Here is a 19,709-nt window from a genome sequence, read left to right on the forward strand (position 1 = left end):
ACCAAAGCACTTTATAGAGAATGAAATATTTTTGAAGTGTTGTGATGTACTTTGTTCCATTGGAATGATATCCTTAACAGTCTGAATAAAGTAGCTTTGAGCTCTATGAATAGTTAATTTCTGCAGTCCATTACCTATTACATTCTTAATGAAATGCCAGTGTTTTCAAGATTCTGTATTTCTTCAGGCCTAACACAATCCAAAACCTGCAACCTGGAGCCCAGGAAACACTAGGGCTACGTTCCTAACCTTTGGTTGTAGTGAAAGCGGATTTACTGAGAGGCTTCACACTATTGGTATCAAGATAATGATCCAGTAAATGAACAGGCAGCTAAAAGGTAAAATGCACTGTGCCAATATGCTTCTCTTTGCGGTACTCACCATCGCAGTAGCCGCAGCCTGCGTGGACTCACGGGTCAAATGGGAGAGCAAGCTTTCAACTTTTCCCAGCTCCTCCAGGCTGATATAATCTGGGTCTGCACAGGAAGAAACAAAGGGACAGTCAGTCACACACATATCCTGAAAGAGATCATATATAACATGGTCTTGACTTGAGAAAGCCAGAAAATAGCTTAAGACTTCCAAAATTCATATTATAAGTGGTTTCCATGAATGCTCACCAACGATTGTGGTAATAGAGAGTGAGGTCTGACACAGATTTAATAATGGACAGAGTGAGGTCTGACAGTATCAGAGTAATGGACAGAGTGAAGTCTGACACTGTCAGGGTAACGGTCAGTGTGTGATCTGACACTCTTAGGGTCATGGACAGTGAGACACTGGTCAGAGTGAGGAAAAATAACTTTATTTTACTGGGTGCTTTGCACAATTTAAGGATGTTTTCAGGCGCTTCACAGTCAGTGAAGCATTGTCCCCGTCATAGGAAATTCGGGTTGTCAATTGTTGCACAGCAAGATCCCACACACGCTATTGGATTTTAGTCATGTTACCTGAGGATTGAGTTGGCCATGATATTGGAGGATCAGCCATGCTCTTCATTCTTACATCTTCTGGCGAAGGCAGTCAGAGCCTCAACTTTATTTCTCAACCAGAACAACAACAACTTTGACAGTGCAGCATTCCCACAATAGGTATTGAAAGTTTCAGCCTGGATTATGTGCTTGAGTCTCTGGAGTGGAGCTCGAACCCAGAGGCAAGTGTGCTACCACTGAGCCAAGGCTGAAAGTAAGTGTATTGGAGGCACATCCCATCATCTTGGAACAGTTCAACAGCAAATGACCTTAGAAGTAGATTTTTTACTTCTCCTTCCTTTAAACCTGGGCTGAAGTTCAGCTGAACTTGATCTTGTCCTGATGTATAATTACACAAACAATCCTGAAGGAGCAGAGAACAATCAGAAATTCCTTCACTGTCCCTCCTTCCTACACTGCTGGGTATTGAGTAGTTGCTCACACTCCTTTGTTTAGATTAATGTTTTCAGTACCGATTTGGGATCAATCCTGTGGACCTCTCTGGTTTGCCCTGTTCAGCAACACACTGATGACACATTTCCCTACTGAACCACTGAGGTACGATAAACAAGGCTTATACGTATAGTTGTCGCTACCCAGTGTCCACTGCTCACTGACTGACTATGAAGTGTACAGGAAGAGTCCATTATCTGATGAGCAATCTCACGACAGAACAGCACACTCACTTATGACATGGAGAACAGTTCCCACATGCACACGTTCTATAATTTTCAGGGCATATTGTACACTACACAAACTGCTTATCCAACTGCATTTAGAGTCAAAAGCTCAACTCAACCACGGCTTGTAACAGCTGCTCCCATGAATTGAGATAGACGGCTGAAGTCAGAGGATGTTGATAAACTACCTGCTCCAGTAAACTAGCTTATACTATCTCTGATGAATTTTATCTTTTTTTCAAGTCTATTTTGTTCTACGTGATTGCACAATTAATAAACATTGTCTTCTATTTGTACTGTGTTATTCTTCTTTGACAATATTGCTCTGTCTCTCCCATTCGTTCCCTCTCTCTCTGCTCTCCCATTTGTTGCCTGCCTCTCTCTGCTCTCCCATTTGTTGCCTGCCTCTCTCTGCTCTCCCATTCGTTCCCTCTCTCTCACCCTGCTCTCCCATTCATTCACAATCTCAATGGTTCTCATCCTCCCATGCTTTCAATCATTTCCTGCGACTTCTATTGTTTCCTTCCTCCTGTGCTCTCACTCATTCCCCTTTCCTGCACTCATTTGTTGAGTTCTCCTTCAGTCTCTTTCCTTCATCATTCTCAATCATTCCCTTCTTCTCTCATTTTTAATACTTACCTCCTTCTCACTCTTGATCATTCCCAGTTGCCCTCATTGCATTTTGTATTCTCATTCACACGCTCTTTTCTCAGCCACTTTCCTTTGTCATCTTGCCGTCCTTCCCTTTCTCTTACCCATTCTCTTCTCCTTTGCTCAATTCTTTTCTTTCCCCCTCCTTTTTTCATTTTAACTTCTTTCCCTTTTATTCTTTCCCTCTCCACTTCCTCTACTGTCTCACTCATCCCTTTTTGCCTTTTAATTATTTCATGGGATGTGTGCCTCACAGCATTTATTCCCTAATTGCCCTTGAGAAGCTGGTGGTGAGCTGCTTCTTGAACCACTGCAGTCCATGTGTTGTAGGTACACCTACAGTGCTGTTAGGAAGGGAGTTCCAAAATTTTGACCCAGCAACAGTGAAGGAATGGCGATGCATTTCCAAGTAAGGATCGTGAGTGGCTTGGAGGTGAACTTGCAGGTCTCTATGCATCTGCTGCCCTTATCCTGCTGTTGAAAGAGTCTTGGTGAGTTCTGGCAGTGCACCTGGTATATGATACACACTGCTGCCACTGCGTGTCGGTGTTGGAGGGAGTGAATGTTTGTGGATGTGGTGCCAATCATGCGGGCTGCTTTGTCCTGGATGATGTTGAGCTTTTGGTGTTGTTGAAGCTGCACTTAACCAGGCAAGTGGGGAGTATTTCATCATACTCCTGACTTGTGCCTTGTAGATGGTGGACAGGCTTTGGAGAGTCAGGTGGTGAGTCACTTGCTGTAGGATTGCTAGCATCTGACCTACTCTTGCAGCCACAGTATTTATATGGTTGGTCCTACTCTCCTCTCTCATTCCAACCTTCTCAATTTCTTTTCCTATCTCTTTCTTGTTTCTAGCTTCACTCTCAATTCCTGTCATTTTCCCATGTTCCTTCACCAATTATTTCTTTCCCATTTTCATTCAATCTTTCCCTCTTTCCACTTCTCTTCTTTTCCTTTTCTTAGTTCATTTCTTCTGATTCTCTTCGTCCTCTCTTCGTTCCCCATTTACTTCTAGTTTGTTCCTTCAGATTTCCTTTTCCTTTATGTTTGATTTGCCTGTTTTTTCCTATTCATTCATGGGATGTGAGCTTCGCTGGCTGGGCCAGCATTTATTGCCCATCTCTAATTGCCCTTGAGAAGGTGGTGGTGAGCTGCCTTCTTGAACCGCTGCAGTCCATGTGGTGTAGGTACACCCACACTGCTGTTAGGGAGGAAGTTCTAATAACCTCTCCTGTTCCCACTTTCCTTTTTTTTTGTGTCCTCTATTCCTTTTCTTCCCCTTTTTTCTCTTTCGCTCTCTCCTGATTGTGCTCTCCTTATCCTCTCATTCCTTTTCTTGTATGTCCTCTTTTGCGTTCCCTATCATCTCTCTTATCCTGGCCTTTCTTTCACCTGATCGTGTCTCTTAGTTTTATCTCAATCCTTTACATTTTCTACTTTTAATTTATTAGCTCTTTTGAAGTGAGCTTGTTTCATTTCTCATTTGCTTCTTCCTGTAGTGAATATTCAGTTCATTATATTGCTGTGCTTTCTTGTTATACGATGATAACAGTCATGGCCCATATAATGAGAGAGTGTCATAAAGTGTTTATGTAGCCAGGTTGCAGCATGTAATAGGGAGATAGTGAAACTATACTGTTATCTTAATCACCTGGAAAATCCTGGAGCATCAGCTCAGACCATTAGACAGGCGGATATTGATGGAATCACTGACCCAGGATTGCATGCACAACACACCTAGTCAGTTAAACAATTAGATAACCAGGATTTGATAACCGACAGTAAAGTACTTTCTCACATGCTAAAAACAGCATCCCAAGAGCATTAAACAAGAAAGAAAAAGTTAATGGAAATCTGGGTCTTAAGGAAAGAATATAAAAGTTGAGAAAAATGGCGAATCCATATAAAACCTTAGTAAGCCCATAACTGGCAGTGTGCAGTTTTAGGCTCCACTGTCAGATCGATGTTAAGATAACAGACTGGCCACAGCATAGATTCACTAGGACACTGCCTGGTGTGAGGAAATATAGATACAAGATAAGATAACCCCTCTCATAGCGGGCAGGAGACAGTTAGGGGGAATGAGGAGATTTGCAAAATACAACTCCAACGAGCACCTATCAGCCCGCGACCATTTTTATGATGGCCAAAAGTAAGATGCACTACTGTCCTGCCTTGCAGAGGTGAGACACTTCATTAACATTCTAAAATCAGGCTACCACAGTGCAATTGGGAACCTGATTTATATTTAACAGTTGCTGGCCGGGTTTCACAAGGCTCAGGAAACCAAGGAGTGAGGGGGAGGCAGGAGCTACCAGCTCCAGGCGGTTAGAGCTATTTAGGGCACTGCTGGTGCAGGAGTGCTTCCCTCACCCGGCCCTTCATCCTTCGCCTGGTGATAGTAGCCAGCCTCTAACCCATACCATAATCACAGAAGTTCCCAAGCCCTGGTAACTGCTTCTACAATCTGCAGTCACCCCCACTCACTCCCTAGGACCAATAGCCGCCTCTGCAGCCTGTGATCATCACCGATCCCCACTCTCTCCTCCAGTGATGATAGCTGTCTCTGCAACCCTCAATCACCCTCACTCCCTCCGCATCCCAAGCACTGATCTGCAGCCTGCAATCAGGACTGACTCCCACCCTCAAGCTTTCCTCCCCGTCTCATTTATGGGCTGCAACCTCCTGCCATTGGTTTTCCCACCCATCAGCCTGTCAATTTGGTTAGCTTTGTGTGTGAAATAAAAGTTAAAAAAATGAGGACCTGGCATTAATTTGCTGTTACCTCTGTTTCTCTCTTCACGAATGCTGACTGACCCGCTAAGTTTTTCTTCCAGCAGTTGCTGCTTTCATTACCTAAACCAAGTGACCTGGTCATTTGTCTTGTTGCTGGGAGCTTGCTGTGCACAAATCGGCTGCCACCTTTCCTACTTTACAATTAATTACACTTCAAAAAAATATATATGCTTAATTAGCCATGAGGTGATTTGAGATATCTTGAGATGGTGGAAGGTCTATACATGTACAAGCCTTTCTTTATTTCACCTCCGTTAAGGATAAATAAATTTTTAACTGGCTTAATCCTGGGAACCAGGTTGAAATAAGCTGCCTCCACTCGGCACTCGGGTACCTCAAAGTTCTTAAGTGTTATACTAAATCTAAGACTGATAAGAAATAACAGACAGGCTCCACAAACAGCTGTGGCTGAATCTTGGTCTTCAATTTCATAAAAACTAATTACTTCTAAAAAGTAACTCAAATGATGCCTCAAACTATACTGAGACATAAAATTTCAGGAAGCAATCAGTCAGCACTCCTTGGATTCAAAATTATAACCAAAATTGGTATTCATAAGTTAGATGTTGGGGAGACAGTGGCGAGGTGGTAATGTCACTGAATCAGAAATCCAGACTAATGCTCTAGGGTTATTAGTTCACATCCCACTACATCAACTGGTAGAAATTAAATTTGAATTAATAAAAATATGGAATTGAAAGCTAGTGACCATGAAACTGTCATTGTCGTAAAAACCCATCTGGTTCACCAATGCCTCTCAGGGAAGGGAATCTGCCACCCTTACCTGATCTGGCTGACATGTGACTCCATGCCCACAGTAATGTGGTTGACTCTTCAATGCTCTGAAATGGCCTAACAAGCCACTCAGTTCAAGGGCAATTAAGATTAGGCAACAAATGCTGGTCTTGCCAATGATGCCCACATCCCATGAAAGAATAAAAAGAACTTCAGTCTGTAAATACATTACGTGACACCAAAAATCCAATTCACACTGAACACAGAGAGATACGATCACACTGACAACCAGAGATTCTTGGTGCGTTTATCTTCAATGTCACTAATTTGTTTACAAAGAAGAATGGAACGGCGGATAGCAAAAATCCTGGAGTTCCTTGAAGAACTTGCCATCCATGAGTTTATTGTAGGCGATTGTATTAACATCATGGCTTTGATGGAGACATGGTTGAGATGTGACACATTTCCACTCACTGAAGCTTCCTCACCTGGCTATTCCATCGACCATTGCCCTGCTCAAACTGTCATGGTGATAAGTGTAGCCCTCATCACCAAATCAAACCTTGGTCTGTCCCTCCACTCGTCTCGCCTCCCTTGAGCATCTCACCTCTCAATTAAAATTATTTTTTTCTGTTGTCCATCCAAGTATTTCACTGAGATAGCTTCACTGATTTCCTCCCTCAGCTTCTGCACTGAACAACTTACCCTCAGTAATTTCAACTTCAATCTCAACTCTTTTTGCTCGGTCACCTCTTGAGTTCAATGCCTTTGTACCCTCCACTAAGTCACAACCCTCCATAGACACACACTACTCATGTCTACTCCCACCTCTTCAACCTCACCATCTCCATGTGAGGGGCTTTCATCACCACCAAGATTGAAACCAGCTGTTCACCAGCCTCTGCTCCTTCCCTCCCTCCCATTAGCCCTTCATGTCAAACTTTCCCCAATATTCTTTGCTGTCCCAGCCCTAAACTCAAACCTTTTTCTAGATTCTAACTTGTCTCCCGCCATACTCTCCAAGTTCATCTTGTTCATGAGACCCACCTTCTGCTCCCTCAACCCTACTTCCACCAAACTCTTGACCACCCAACTTCTGTTCCTGGCCTCCAGGTTTACTGATGCTGTTAATGGTTCTCTCTCCTCAGGTACTCTACCCTTCAAATCTGCTGGGATCACCCTGTCCTTCAAAAATGTGCACTTGACCTCTCTGACTTTGCAGACTAACAACCTATTTCCAACCTCCCTTTCCTTTCCAAAGTTATTGAGCATGTTGCCACCTACCATATCCATGTCCATCTTTCCTGCAGTTCTATGTTTGGTTCCCTCCAATCAGGTTTCTGTCTTGCCACAGTACCGAAATGGCTCAAAGTCAAAATGACATTCTGTGAGACTGCAACTGTGTTAAACCTTCTCTCTTCAACCGTCTCAATCTATCTGAAGTCTTCCACCATTCCTCTCCAATGCCTCTCCTGTCTTCCAGTTGGGTGGAGCTGCCCTTGCCTATTATCAATTTGCAATCAGAGAATTTTCTGCAATGGCTTCTCTTCCCAATAACCACACCGTTACCTTTGGAGACCCCAAGGATCTATCCTTGCCCCCTATTTCCCATCTACATGCTGGCCCTCAGTGACAGCATTCTAAATCACATCAGGTTCCACATACATGCTGATGACACTCAGCCTTATCTCAGCATGCACTTGTGTGAACGCTATACTGTCGGTTTTGCTTTTTGGGTATTCAGTACTGGATGAGTGGAATTTTTTTCCAATTAAATATTGAAAAGACTGAAGCCATTGCCCTTGATCCCCTTGACAACTTCATTACCTGGCCATTGTTCGCATCCCTCTTTCTGCCAACTGTCTGAAGCTGAGCCAGACCATTTGCAAACTTAGTGTCATATTAAAGCTCCAGGTGAGTTTCCGGTCCCGCAACTGCTCCATCATCCGGATTGCTTACTTCCACCTCCATAACAGTGCCTGACTATGACCCTGCCTCAGCTCATCTGCTGAAATCCTCATCCATACGTTTGTTACTTCTGGCTAGGCTTCCATCTTCCACCCTAAATAAACCTATGCTCATCCAAAACACTGTTGCCCACATCTAAACTTGTACCAAGTCCTGAGCACCCATCAAGTTAATGCTTGCTGATGTACACTGTCTCTTAGTCCGATGATACTGCAGTTGTAATACCCCCATCCTTGTTTTCAGATCCCTCCACGGCCTCCCCCGTCTCTATCCCTCTAACCCCTGCCAGCTACACAAACCTTTGAGACCTGTTAACTCAAATTCTGGCATCTTGTGCAATGCCAATTTTAATCACTCCACCTTTGGCAGCTGTGTTTTCAGCTGCCTTGGCCATAAGCTCAGGAATTGCTCACTAAATCTTTTCGTTTCTCTACCTGTCTCATCTCCTTTAAGACATTCCTTAAAGCCCATCTCTTTGTCCAGCTTTTGGTTATCTGTCCTAATATCTCCTTCTGAGGAAGGAAGTAGGAACTTGCGTTTATATAGCATCTTACACAATGTCAGGACATTTCAAAGTGCTTTATAGCCAATGAAGTATTGTTGAAAGTCTGGCCACTGTGCTAAAGTAGGGAATTCTGAAGATGGCCCTTGGGTAAAAATTTCTCTTCACCACGGCTTTAGTATTAAGAAAAATTCCAATATACACCCCTCCTTCTGACTCTTGCTGGAACACAGTTATCCTCACTCTCCATGGGCAATGCTGCATGTGGTGGTATAGTGAGTAGCAGGATATTCAACTGGGGGTTTCACCATCCATTGGAAAATACATACAAGCACACATGTCAGTATGTTTGGGAGCCTGGCTAATTATTTTATCCTCTCTCCCTGTCACTCCACCCTTCCAGCCAAGGGACACTGAGGCCAATTGTCGTAGAGCCTGGCTCAGATCAGCAAACTCAGCTCAACCCAGGAACCAAAGCTGGAACGTTCCTGGTGTGTTTGTCTCAGCCAAACATCAGACAGTCTGTTTCACAGCTGACCGGGGGGGGAGACCCCATAGAATCTGCTTCAATAATCCTGTTAATTGTGTCAAATCTTTTCAGGCCTCCTCCAATCTCATTACTAAGAAATTGTATCTGCAATGTAAAGGTCAGATGTAATGGAACAGGTGAGTGGGTGAGAGAGGAGAACACAGCTGAACAACTCATTTCCTCTCCTGTTCTGATAACAGGATGAAAGAGAGGTTGAACGGTGTATGCTGAGAAAGTTTGAACAGTGTGTGCTGAGATGTAGCCTGAAGATCATCCGGTCTTACAAGATCACATGACAAAATACTGGATTGGACAAAAGACATTTCAGGTAGTATATACTCATTGCCAACTCCTCTTACAGACATTAGGTGACCTATGCAAGCACAGTGTACAGAAACTGTGCGTGCTCAAGTAAATATATTACAGACAAAGGGATGAAATGGGTTACAGTGGGTGACAAAGTTGGAAACTACCCCCATTATGTAATCTGAAGCTACAGACAGTCAGACTGCATTGTTGCAGCACTTCAGGTGAATAGGTAACAAATTTACACCAGGTATATTAGGATAGTGGTTATAGTGCCAAACTGTGAAGCCAGAGAATGAGAATTCAAATCCCATCACTGTAAGTTGAATTCAATAACAAATGACCATGAAACCTGCTGGACTGTCCAAAAAATACCAACTAGTCTTCCTGGAGCCTATGATAATTAGCTCAAACATTAGTTTTGATGAAAGGTTATAGACCTGAAAGATTGACTTTGCTTCTCTCTCTACAGATGCTGCCAGACCTGCTAAGTATCTCCAGTGTTTTTATATCATTTTAGTTTTCTTCACTCCCATGTTGGGAAAAATGCTCTATAGACTAGTCAAGGGACAGCTTCATATAGTTTTCCTCAGAGTGATATCTGTCACCCAATAAGCCTAACTCTTCCACCTCCATCCCTGGCTTTTTCCTGTTCCATTGGTGGAACAGTGTTATAATAATGAGGTATTAAACACCTATCTCAATTCACATCTCAGTGCTCCTTTTTGTTGGAGGACACAAAGAGGAAGGCTTGGGGGTGGGAGTGGTGGAGAGAGAATCTGCAACGTACAGTTATCACTGTTGTCCGAGTCCACCAGAGTTTTCACTCTGTTCACAAACCTCTCCGCAACAAAAATCCAGCAGCTCAAAATTGGGCATCCACCAGGCATTGGGCCATCATCGGCAGCAGCATTGTATCTTTCATTGTGCTGACATCTCTCACTGAACAGTACAGGTTTATTGGGGAGTGTAGAAGAGAGTGCCAGAATCAGCACCAGACATAGTTTAGACTGAGGGACCATACTAGTGAAGCAGTAATGTGAAATGCAGAAGAAAACAGGCAGAGGTAAATGGTTCTGTAATGATGCATCAGCAGACAGTGTTGTATTTTGACCACATCCAGTAACAAATGGCAGTAGCAAATAAAGCATCTGACAAGAGGAGGATGTCCCTGAACAGCCACATCCTTAACCATGACAGAATGCAACATGTGAGTACAAGAAACAAGGCTGAAGTGTTGGTAAGCACCTTCAGCCAGAAGTGCTGAATCAATTATCCCACTTTAGCCTCTTCTGTAGGATCCACCATTGTAGAAGCCACCAAGTAATTCAATGCCCTTGGCATTAAGAAACAGCTGCGTGCACAGGGCACAGAGAAAGCAACATTGTGACTATTGTGCTGACGACTTGCACACTACAGCTAGTTACTCCCTTAGCCAAGCTCTTCCAGTGCAGCTATGACTGTGGCATCTACTTGATAATGTGGAAAATTGCCCAGGTATGTCTTTTCCACAGTGGCTTATCCACCTTTTTCCTTCAGCAAAATGATGGAAGGAGCCATCAACAGTGCCAGTAAGAAATATCTACTCATTTATAAGCTGCTCACAGATGCACAATTGGTCCAGCACTGACCCAAATATGAATGTTAAGAACAGAATTTCAGAAAAGAGGGGAAAGTTGCTAACCATTATGGTAATGGGGCATTAAACTGAATATGGTACCAAGGACTCCAAGTAAGAGGTGATCTCAGGCATTTGTTGTAGGCTCATGACTAAGGTCAGAGCATGGGAGTCAGGTGATAAGTAACTGAATAGATAACAAACTAGCTAGAAAACAAAGAGTGATGATTAAATGCAGTCACTCAAATAGGCCAAAGGTGGGAAGTGGTGTTCCACAGAATCAGTGCTGGAACCATTGCTTTTCACTTTTGGGACTGGGGAATCAGAAATACAATGGTAAAATGTGCAGAAGACACCATATTGGTGGATATAGTTACTATGGAGGAAGATTGTAACAAAATACAAGACTATATGTAGAACGGGCATGTAGTTGGCAAATGAATTTCAATATAGCTAAGTGTGAAGTGGTGTATTTTGGTGGAAAGAGTAAGGAGGTCACCTGACCTTTGGAAAATAGTTTAAATGGGGTTGAAGCATAAAGTGATCTGGAGTACAGATCCACAATTAATTAAAAGTAGCAAGGCAGATTAACAAAACCATAAAAAGCAGAGGGGTTATGTTAAACTTAGATAGAACCTTGGGCCGGCCACACTTGGGGTGTGCAAAGTTCTGGTGTCCATGTTACAAAAAGGATACAGAAGCACAGGAGAAAATGCAAAAACAGGTATGGAAGGATGAAAGCAGAACTAATTGGGTAGAATCATCAGCAAAGGCTGAACAAGCTGGGGCTCTTTTCTATTTAAAATTATGAAGCATGTCAACAGTTTATGCTTAGGGAAGATGTTCCAATTTGTAGGGAAGTCCAAAACTAGGGTCCATAAATATAACAGTCAATAATAAACCCAATAAGGATTTCAGGACAGTGCTGAACACATGAAGTGGCTGAAGTGAAATATATAGTTGCAATTAAAGGGAAGCAAGATAAATACACGAGGAGAAGGGAATAGAAAGATACGTTACAAAAACAAAAATACCTGGAAAAACTCAGCAGGTCTGGCAGCATCTGTGGAAAGGAGCACAATTAATGTTTCGAGTCCGCATGACTCTTCAACAGAACTAAGGAAAAATAGAAAAGGGGTGAAATATAAGCTGGTTTAAGGGGAGCGGTGGGACAAGAAGAGCTGGATAGAGGGCCAGTGATAGGTGGAGATAACCAAAAGATGTCACAGACTAAAGGACAAAGAGGTGTTGAGGGTGGTGATATTATCTAAGGAATGTGCTAATTAATGGTAGAAAGCAGGACGAGCAAGGTACAGATAGCCCTAGTAGGGGTGGGGTGGGGTGAAGAATCGAAAAGGCTAAAAGGTAGAGATAAAACAATGGATGGAAATACATTTAAAAATAATGGAAATAGGTGGGAAAAGAAAAATCTATATAAGTTATTGGAAAAAACAAAAAGGGGGGAAAATCGGAAAGGGGGCGGGGACGGATGAGAGAGTTCATGATCTAAAATTGTTGAACTCAATATTCAGTCTGGAAGGCTGTAAGGTGCCTAGTCGGAAGATGAGGTGCTGTTCCTCCAGTTTGCGTTGAGCTTCACTGGAACAACGCAGCAAGCCAAGGATGGACATGTGGGCATGAGAGCAGGGTGGAGTGTTGAAATGGCAAGCGACAGGAAGGTCTGGGTAATGCTTGCGGACAGACCGAAGGTGTTCTGCAAAGCGGTCACCCTGTCTGCGTTTGGTCTCTCCAGTGTAAAGGAAACTGCATTGGGAGCAACGAATGCAGTAGACTAAGTTGAGGGAAGTGCAAGTGAAATGCTGCTTCACTTGAAATGAATGTTTGGGCCCTTGGATGGTGAGGAGAGGGGCAGTAAAGGGGCAGGTGTTGCATCTTCTGTGGTTGCATGGGAAGGTGCTGTGGGAGGGGGTTGAGGTGTAGGGGGTGATGGAGGAGTGGACCAGGAGGAAACGATCCCTACGGAATGCCGCCGGGGTGGGGGGGGGGGGGGGGGGGGGGGGGGGGGGGGGGGAAGATGTGTTTGGTGGTGGCATCATGCTGGAGTTGGCGGAAATGGTGGAGGATGATCCTTTGAATATGGAGGCTGGTGGGGTGATAAGTGAGGACAAGGGGGACCCTATCATGTTTCTGGGAGGGAGAAGAAGGTGTGAGGGCGGATGCACGGGAGATGGACTGGACACGGTTGAGGGACCTGTCAACCACCGTGGGTGGAAAACCTCGGTTAAGGAAGAAGGACATATCAGAGGAAATGTTTTTGAAAGTGGCATCATCACAACAGATGCGACGGAGGCGAAGGAACTGAGAGAATGGGATGGAGTCCTTACAGGAAGCAGGGTGTGAGGAGCTGTAGTCGAGGTAGCTGTGGGAGTCGGTAGGCTTGTAATGGATATTGGTGGACAGTCGATCATCAGAAATTGAGACAGAGAGGTCAAGGAAGGGAAGGGAAGTGTCAGAGATGGACCATGTGAAAATGACGGAGGGGTGGAGATTGGAAGCAAAATTAATAAATTTTTCCAGGTCCAGACGAGAGCTTGAAGCAGCGCTGAAGTAATCATCGATGTACCGGAGAAAGAGTTGTGGGAGAGGGCCAGAGTAGGACTGGAACAAGTAATGTTCCACATACCCCATAAAGAGACAGGCATAGCTGGGGCCGATGTACCCATAGCCACACCTTTTATTTGGAGGAAGTGAGAGGAGGTTAAGGAGAAATTGTTCAGTGTGAGAACAAGTTCAGCCAGACGGAGGAGAGTAGTGGTGGACGGGGATTGCTCGGGCCTCTGTCTGAGGAAGAAGTGGAGAGCCATCAGACCATTCCGGTGGGGGATGGAGGTGTAGAGGGATTGGATGTCCATGGTGAAGAGTAGGCGGTTGGGGCCAGGGAACTGGAAATTGTTGATATGATGTAGGGTATCAGAGGAATCACGGATGTAGGTGGGAAGGGACTGGACAAAGGGAGAGAGAATGGATTCAAGAAAGCAAGAAATGAGTTCCATGGGGCAGGAAAAGGCTGACACGATCGGTCTGCCGGGGCAGTCCTGTTTGTGGATTTTGGGTAGGAGGTAGAAGCAGGCCATCTGAGGTTGTGAGACTATGAGGTTGGAAGCTGTGGAAGGAAGGTATCCAGAGGAGATGAGGTCAGTAACAATCCTGGAAACAATGGCTTGATGTTCAGTAGTAGGGTCATGGTCCAGGGAGAGGTAGGAGGAAGTGTCTATGAGTTGACGCTCAGCCTCTGCAAGCTAGAGGTCAGTGCGCCAGACAACAACAGCACCACCCTTGTCAGCAGGTTTGACGACAATGTCAGGGTTGAACCTGAGAGAACGGAGTGCAGCAAGTTCAGAGAGAGACAGGTTAGAATGGATGAGAGGAGCAGAGAAATTGAGACGACTAATGTCGCGCCGACAGTTCTCAATGAAAAGATCAAGAGAAGGTAAGAATCCAGAGGGAGGAGTCCGGGTGGAGGGAGAATACTGGAGATGGGTAAAAGGATCCGTTGAACGGGGAGAGGACTCCTGCCCAAAGAAGTGAGCACGGAGACGAAGGTGGCGGCAGAAGAGTTCAGCATCGAAATTCATTGAGATGAGGGTGTAAGGGTATGAAACTAAGTCCTTTGCTGAGCATTGAATGTTCAGCGTCAGAGAGGGGAAGGTCAGGGGGTATGGTAAATACACGGCCGGGGCTGGGATTGGAAGACGGGATGGGCACCTTATCTTCCAACTAGGCACTTTACAGCCTTCCGGACTGAATATTGAGTTCAACAATTTTAGATCATGAACTCTCTCCTCCGTCCCCACCCCCTTTCCGATCCCCCCCTTTTTTCCCCAATAATTTATACAGATTTTTCTTTTCCCACTTATTCCCATTATTTTTAAATGTATTTCCATCCATTGTTTTATCTCTACCTTTTAGCCTATTTCAATCCCTTCCCTTCACCCCACCCCCACTAGGGCTATCTGTACCTTGCTCGTCCTGCTTTCTACCATTAATTAGCACATTCCTTTAGATAATATCACCACCCTCAACTCCCCCTTGTCCTTTTGTCTGTGACATCTTTTGGTTATCTCCACCTATCACTGGCCCTCTATCCAGCTCTACTTGTCCCACCGCCCCCCCCACCCCCCCCCTTAAACCAGCTTATATTTCACCCCTTTTCTATTTTGCCTTAATTCTGTTGAAGAGGCATGTGGACTCGAAACATTAACCGTGCTCCTTTCCACAGATGCTGCCAGACCTGCTGAGTTTTTCCAGGTATTTTTTTGTTTTGGATTTCCAGCATCCGCAGTCTTTTGCTTTTATAGAAGGATACGTTGATAGGTTGAGAAGTAAACAGCGTCAAAGGCAGTTTGTGTGGAACATAGACTTCAACATATACCAGTTTGGCGGAATGGTCTGTTTATGTGTATATTCTATGCAAGACTGAGGTCAAAGGTGAAGTCCTCTATTAGCAGATGTGGTAAAGTGTTTGTAGTCGTTGGAGGTCAAATATCACAATTCTAAGACATAACTGTAGGAATACCTCAGCAGTATCCTCAGCACAACCACCTTCAGTTGCTTCATCAAAGGCCTTCCATATTCGTGAATGAGGTTGGTTGTTGATTCAACAGTGTTCAGTCCCATTCATAATTTTTGATAATGAAGCAACTCATTCCAGAATACATTTTGATAATACCCAGGCTTGGCTGATGAGTGACAGGTAATGTTCATGGCATTTAATGGCCTGGATATGTCCAAATCCCAACAGGAGAAAGCCCAGTCATTACCCTCTAACCTTCAATAGCACTACTATTGCCAAGTCCACCACTACTAATATCTTGGAGATTACCATTGACTAGAAGCTTATAGTAGTCACTGTGTTGACATGACTGATCCTCAGGGCAGGTGACAGGCTCAGCTCCTGAATCTTTTAAGTGTCTCCACCATTAAGCAGGAGGGTGGGGAAGAGCTTAGCTATCCCTCAGCTGGATGGTGCAGATGCAACAACACTTAAGAAGCTCAACACCATCCAGGTCAGAGCAGATTGTTTCATTAGTGTCCTGTTATGGAAATGACTATCCAGTTCCAATTCACTGTGACTGCTTTACGTGTTATCTACAGGAATGCACAGCACCAACTCAACAAACTTATTTAGACAAGATGTGCCAGTTCAATGGCATCTACTACTGTACAAAAGCAGCAATATCATGGGAACACCTTCACTGTCGGAGTTACTTTTCAAGTCACGAAGCCTGAATTTGGGCATAGATTTCTCTTCCTCGTCACCACTGAGTCAATAACCTGCGTACTAGCTACCCACACAGGAGCAAGGAAAGATTTGAGAAGCTCATGTTTTAGTCTACAAACCAGGTTAAGGGGAGACCTCATCAGAATATACCAAAGCACAGAACTGTTTCTCAAACCAAATCAATACGATATTCTGATGTGCTTTACATGCGCACATCACTGTACTCTGACAGCTGCATCACTATAGTGACCTCTACATCCTAGGAAATGCTGCTTCTGGCTAAAGAGCAGTTTATTAGGAATCAAACATAGACACAGTGGCCAATGTTAGCTGCCATGTCCTGTTGTTTGGTAAGAGCACCCTGCATCCAATTTAACCAGGAGATACAAACCCTGAAACAAAGTGCACCTGGAGAGCTGGTGTAAAACAAACTTTATTTTAAATGGTTTGACCTTTAGGGTTAAAAGCAACAGTTGTCAGCCATGGCTCAGTGACAGCACTCTCATTTCTGAGTTGGAAGGACAAGGGTTCAAGTTCCACTCCAGAGAACTTGACCTTATAATCCAGGGTGACACTTTGTGTAGTACTGAGTGAGTGCTGCACCATCAGAGGTGCCAACTTTCAGGTGAAGTGTAAACCAGGCCCCATCTACCCATCTTAGGTGGACCTATAGGAATTCATGGCACTATTTCAAGAGGAGCATGGGGGTTCTCCCCTTGTCCTGTTAAATTCTTATGCCTCAACCAACACCTAAAATAGATCATTTGGTCATTGTTTTATTTAATACAAGAATTGTACATCTGTCCATAACTGCAAGCCTTTCTTTCTTTAGCATCCAGTCTCATAGCAGCATCCTTATGTATTAACACACTACAAACCTGAAATCTCTGACCACTTAGACTGTAATAATTTAATCAAACTGCACAGACAGAGGAGGCCATTTGGCCCAATGTGTCAAAGAGCTATCCAGTTAGTCTTTTCCTCCACAGCCCTGCAAATTTTAATTTTATATTCAATTCCCTTTTGAAAGTTATTACTGAATCTCCTTCCACCATCCATTCATGCAGTGCATTCCAGGTCATAACTTGTTGCATAAAAGAAACTGCTCCAGGGTTATTTGCCAATTATCTTAGATCTGAAACCTTTAGTTGTCCACCATCTACAAGGCACAAGTCAGGAGTGTGATTGAATTCTCTTCAATTGCCTGGATGAGTGCAGATCCATCAACACTCGAGAAGCTCAACACTATCCGGGAAAGAAGCCCGCTTGATTGACACCCCAACAACCATTCAAACAGTCCATGTCCAAATGCAGCAAGACCTGGACAATATCCAGGTTTGGGCTGACAAGTGGCAAATAACATTCATGCCACACAAGTGCCAGGCAACGACCATCTCCAACAAGAGAGAATCTAACCATCGCCCTGTAACGTTCAAAGGCATTATCATCACTGAATTCCCCACTATCAACATCCTGGGGATTACCAATGACCAGAAATTGAACTGGACTAGCCATATAAATACTGTGGTTACAAGAGAATGTCAGAGACAAGGAATCCTCTGGCACGTAACTCACCTCCTGACTTCCCAAAGCCTGCCCTCCATCTACAAGGCACAAGTCGGGAGTGTGATAAAATACTCCCTACTTGCCTGGTCGAGTGCAGGTCCCACAACATTCAAGAAGCTTGACACTGTTCAGGACAAAGCAGCCTGCTTGATTGGCACCACATCCACAAATGTTTACTCCCTCCACCACAGTAGCAGCAGTTTGTACCATCTACAAGATCCACTACAGGAACTCATCAAGGCTCCTGAGAAAGCACCTTCCAAGCCCACGACCACTACCATCTAGAAGGACAAGGGCAGCAGATGGGAACACCACCACCTGCAGTTTCCTCTCCAAGTCACTCACCATCCTGATTGGAAATGTATCGCTGTTCCTTCACAGTCACTGGGTAAAAATCCTGGAACTCCCTCCCTAACAGCACCGTGGGTGTACCTACACCACATGGACTGCAGCGGTTCAAGAAGGCAGCTCACCACCACCTTCTCAAGGGCAATTAGGGATGGATAATAAATGTTGGCCTAGCCAGTGACACCCACATCCTGTAAATGAAATAAAAAAAGTTCCTGACCCTCTAGGAAAACCCCTCAATTTTGAACATCTCTATTAAATATTCCCTTAACCTTTTCTACTTTAAGGACAACCCCAGCTTCTCTTCACGAGAGGGAGTATTTACAGACAAGGACAAAAGACACAGTGACTTCACTGCACCCTCCCACCAATAGCTCCCCCACCGACCCATTGCACTTCAGTATCACATTTAGAAAGCTTATACATTATTCTCTCCCTCAAAAAGACAAAAGAAACCTCTCTCATGTTGTATTTTAAATCTGTTACGATATTTGAGTAGGTGCAAGTTCTGTACAAGTAGATAATACAGAAGTTCTTATTCTGCAATTGGTCAGAGTGTCAGGTCTGTCACAGTCCCAATGTCCACAGTACTCACATGCTTGGAGGGAGAAATGCTTCTTCTCAGTTGGTGGGTGTGTTGCTCCCAGGGCTGAGAGCTCATTTTCTCTGAGAAGATATTGTATTGATCTCAGTTGAAAGCAGGGATCAGCCAGCAGCACGGCTGTTGCTCGTTGGATGCTGAAAAGAAGTAAGAGAAGAAGGATCAGAGAATTCTTGGAGCTGAGATCTTGGCGGGAACTGACGCAACTGTTCCAGGCAAATGGCTCACTCAGCTGAAGAGTTAAAATAATCGTTTGGTAATACAGAACTTGAGTATTGCTGAAAAGAGAAACATGTCTAAGCTTTTCATCATGCACTCATCAGGACACTTCCCCTGATATTAGTATTCTTGCAAAAACAACAATTTATACTGTATGTGAAGAGTGCGCTGATTGGTTGGCAAGTGGTGTTGCATGGAGAATGCACCAGTGATGGTGACTGACAGTTAACTGCCAAGCATTGCTTGAAATTTTAATCAAGCAGCTTGACCCTGATTGGTCAAGCACTGCCCTGATTGGTTGAGGCATTGCCCTGAGGAATGAACCTGCGAATGGCTGTCACTTATTTTGTTTAGCTGAAACAGACACAATGTATGTATATGCTCTTCCAGTCTGCAAAGAACAGGCCCTGTGTACTCATATATATAGCTTCCAGTACATGCAAATGTGCCACATTGCGAGCCTGACTGACAATCTTAAATAGGTTGTCAGCGTAATTCTTAGCACACTGAAGATTATTTATCAAATGTCCAATCACGGAATCACATCTAATGTTGGACACTGTGTTTTAAGTTTTGCAAGCATGGGCTGGTTGGGAATGGTCTGTACTCTGTCTGTTGCGAACAGCAGCTGGGACATGTTGTTTGGTACGATCTGCCAGTCTTTGGGATTTACGGCCTATATACCTAGTGTGATACTGGCACTGAAATTTATATACCACATTACTCATTTGTGTGATAGGCAGAATGTCTTTTTAGCTTGACGGCAGCATCCTGTTAGTGCAAATACCACTTATGTTGCTGCTGCACAGTAGCAGCGTGAGACAGCTAGCTTCACCTGCTGCTCAAAGTTTTAAGATACCTTACCCTCCAGGGTAATCTGAGGTAGACTGGGCACTTTTCAGGGCTGAAAGTGATGGCCTTAAGCCCGTTTATGAGTTTGCGTGATATACAGCACGAAATGATCTGATCAGGGTAAC

General features: G+C 44.2%; 1 protein-coding gene across 4 annotated transcripts in view; it reads right to left on the reverse strand.

Moving 5' to 3' along the window:
* The window catches only part of LOC121280378 (E3 ubiquitin-protein ligase RNF123), a 420,925-nt gene that overhangs the window by 17,072 nt on the left and 384,144 nt on the right, over nt 1-19,709 (reverse strand). For all 4 annotated transcript variants that reach the window (XM_041192326.1, XM_041192324.1, XM_041192325.1 and 1 more), the window contains 2 exons: nt 18,508-18,650; nt 382-476 (listed from right to left, as the gene is read on the reverse strand). In XM_041192326.1, the coding sequence (XP_041048260.1) occupies nt 382-476; nt 18,508-18,650 (238 nt within the window). The remainder of the gene's footprint in view (nt 1-381; nt 477-18,507; nt 18,651-19,709) is intronic.

Source organism: Carcharodon carcharias, chromosome 7 (assembly GCF_017639515.1).
Source record: "Carcharodon carcharias isolate sCarCar2 chromosome 7, sCarCar2.pri, whole genome shotgun sequence".
NCBI lineage: Eukaryota > Metazoa > Chordata > Chondrichthyes > Lamniformes > Lamnidae > Carcharodon > Carcharodon carcharias.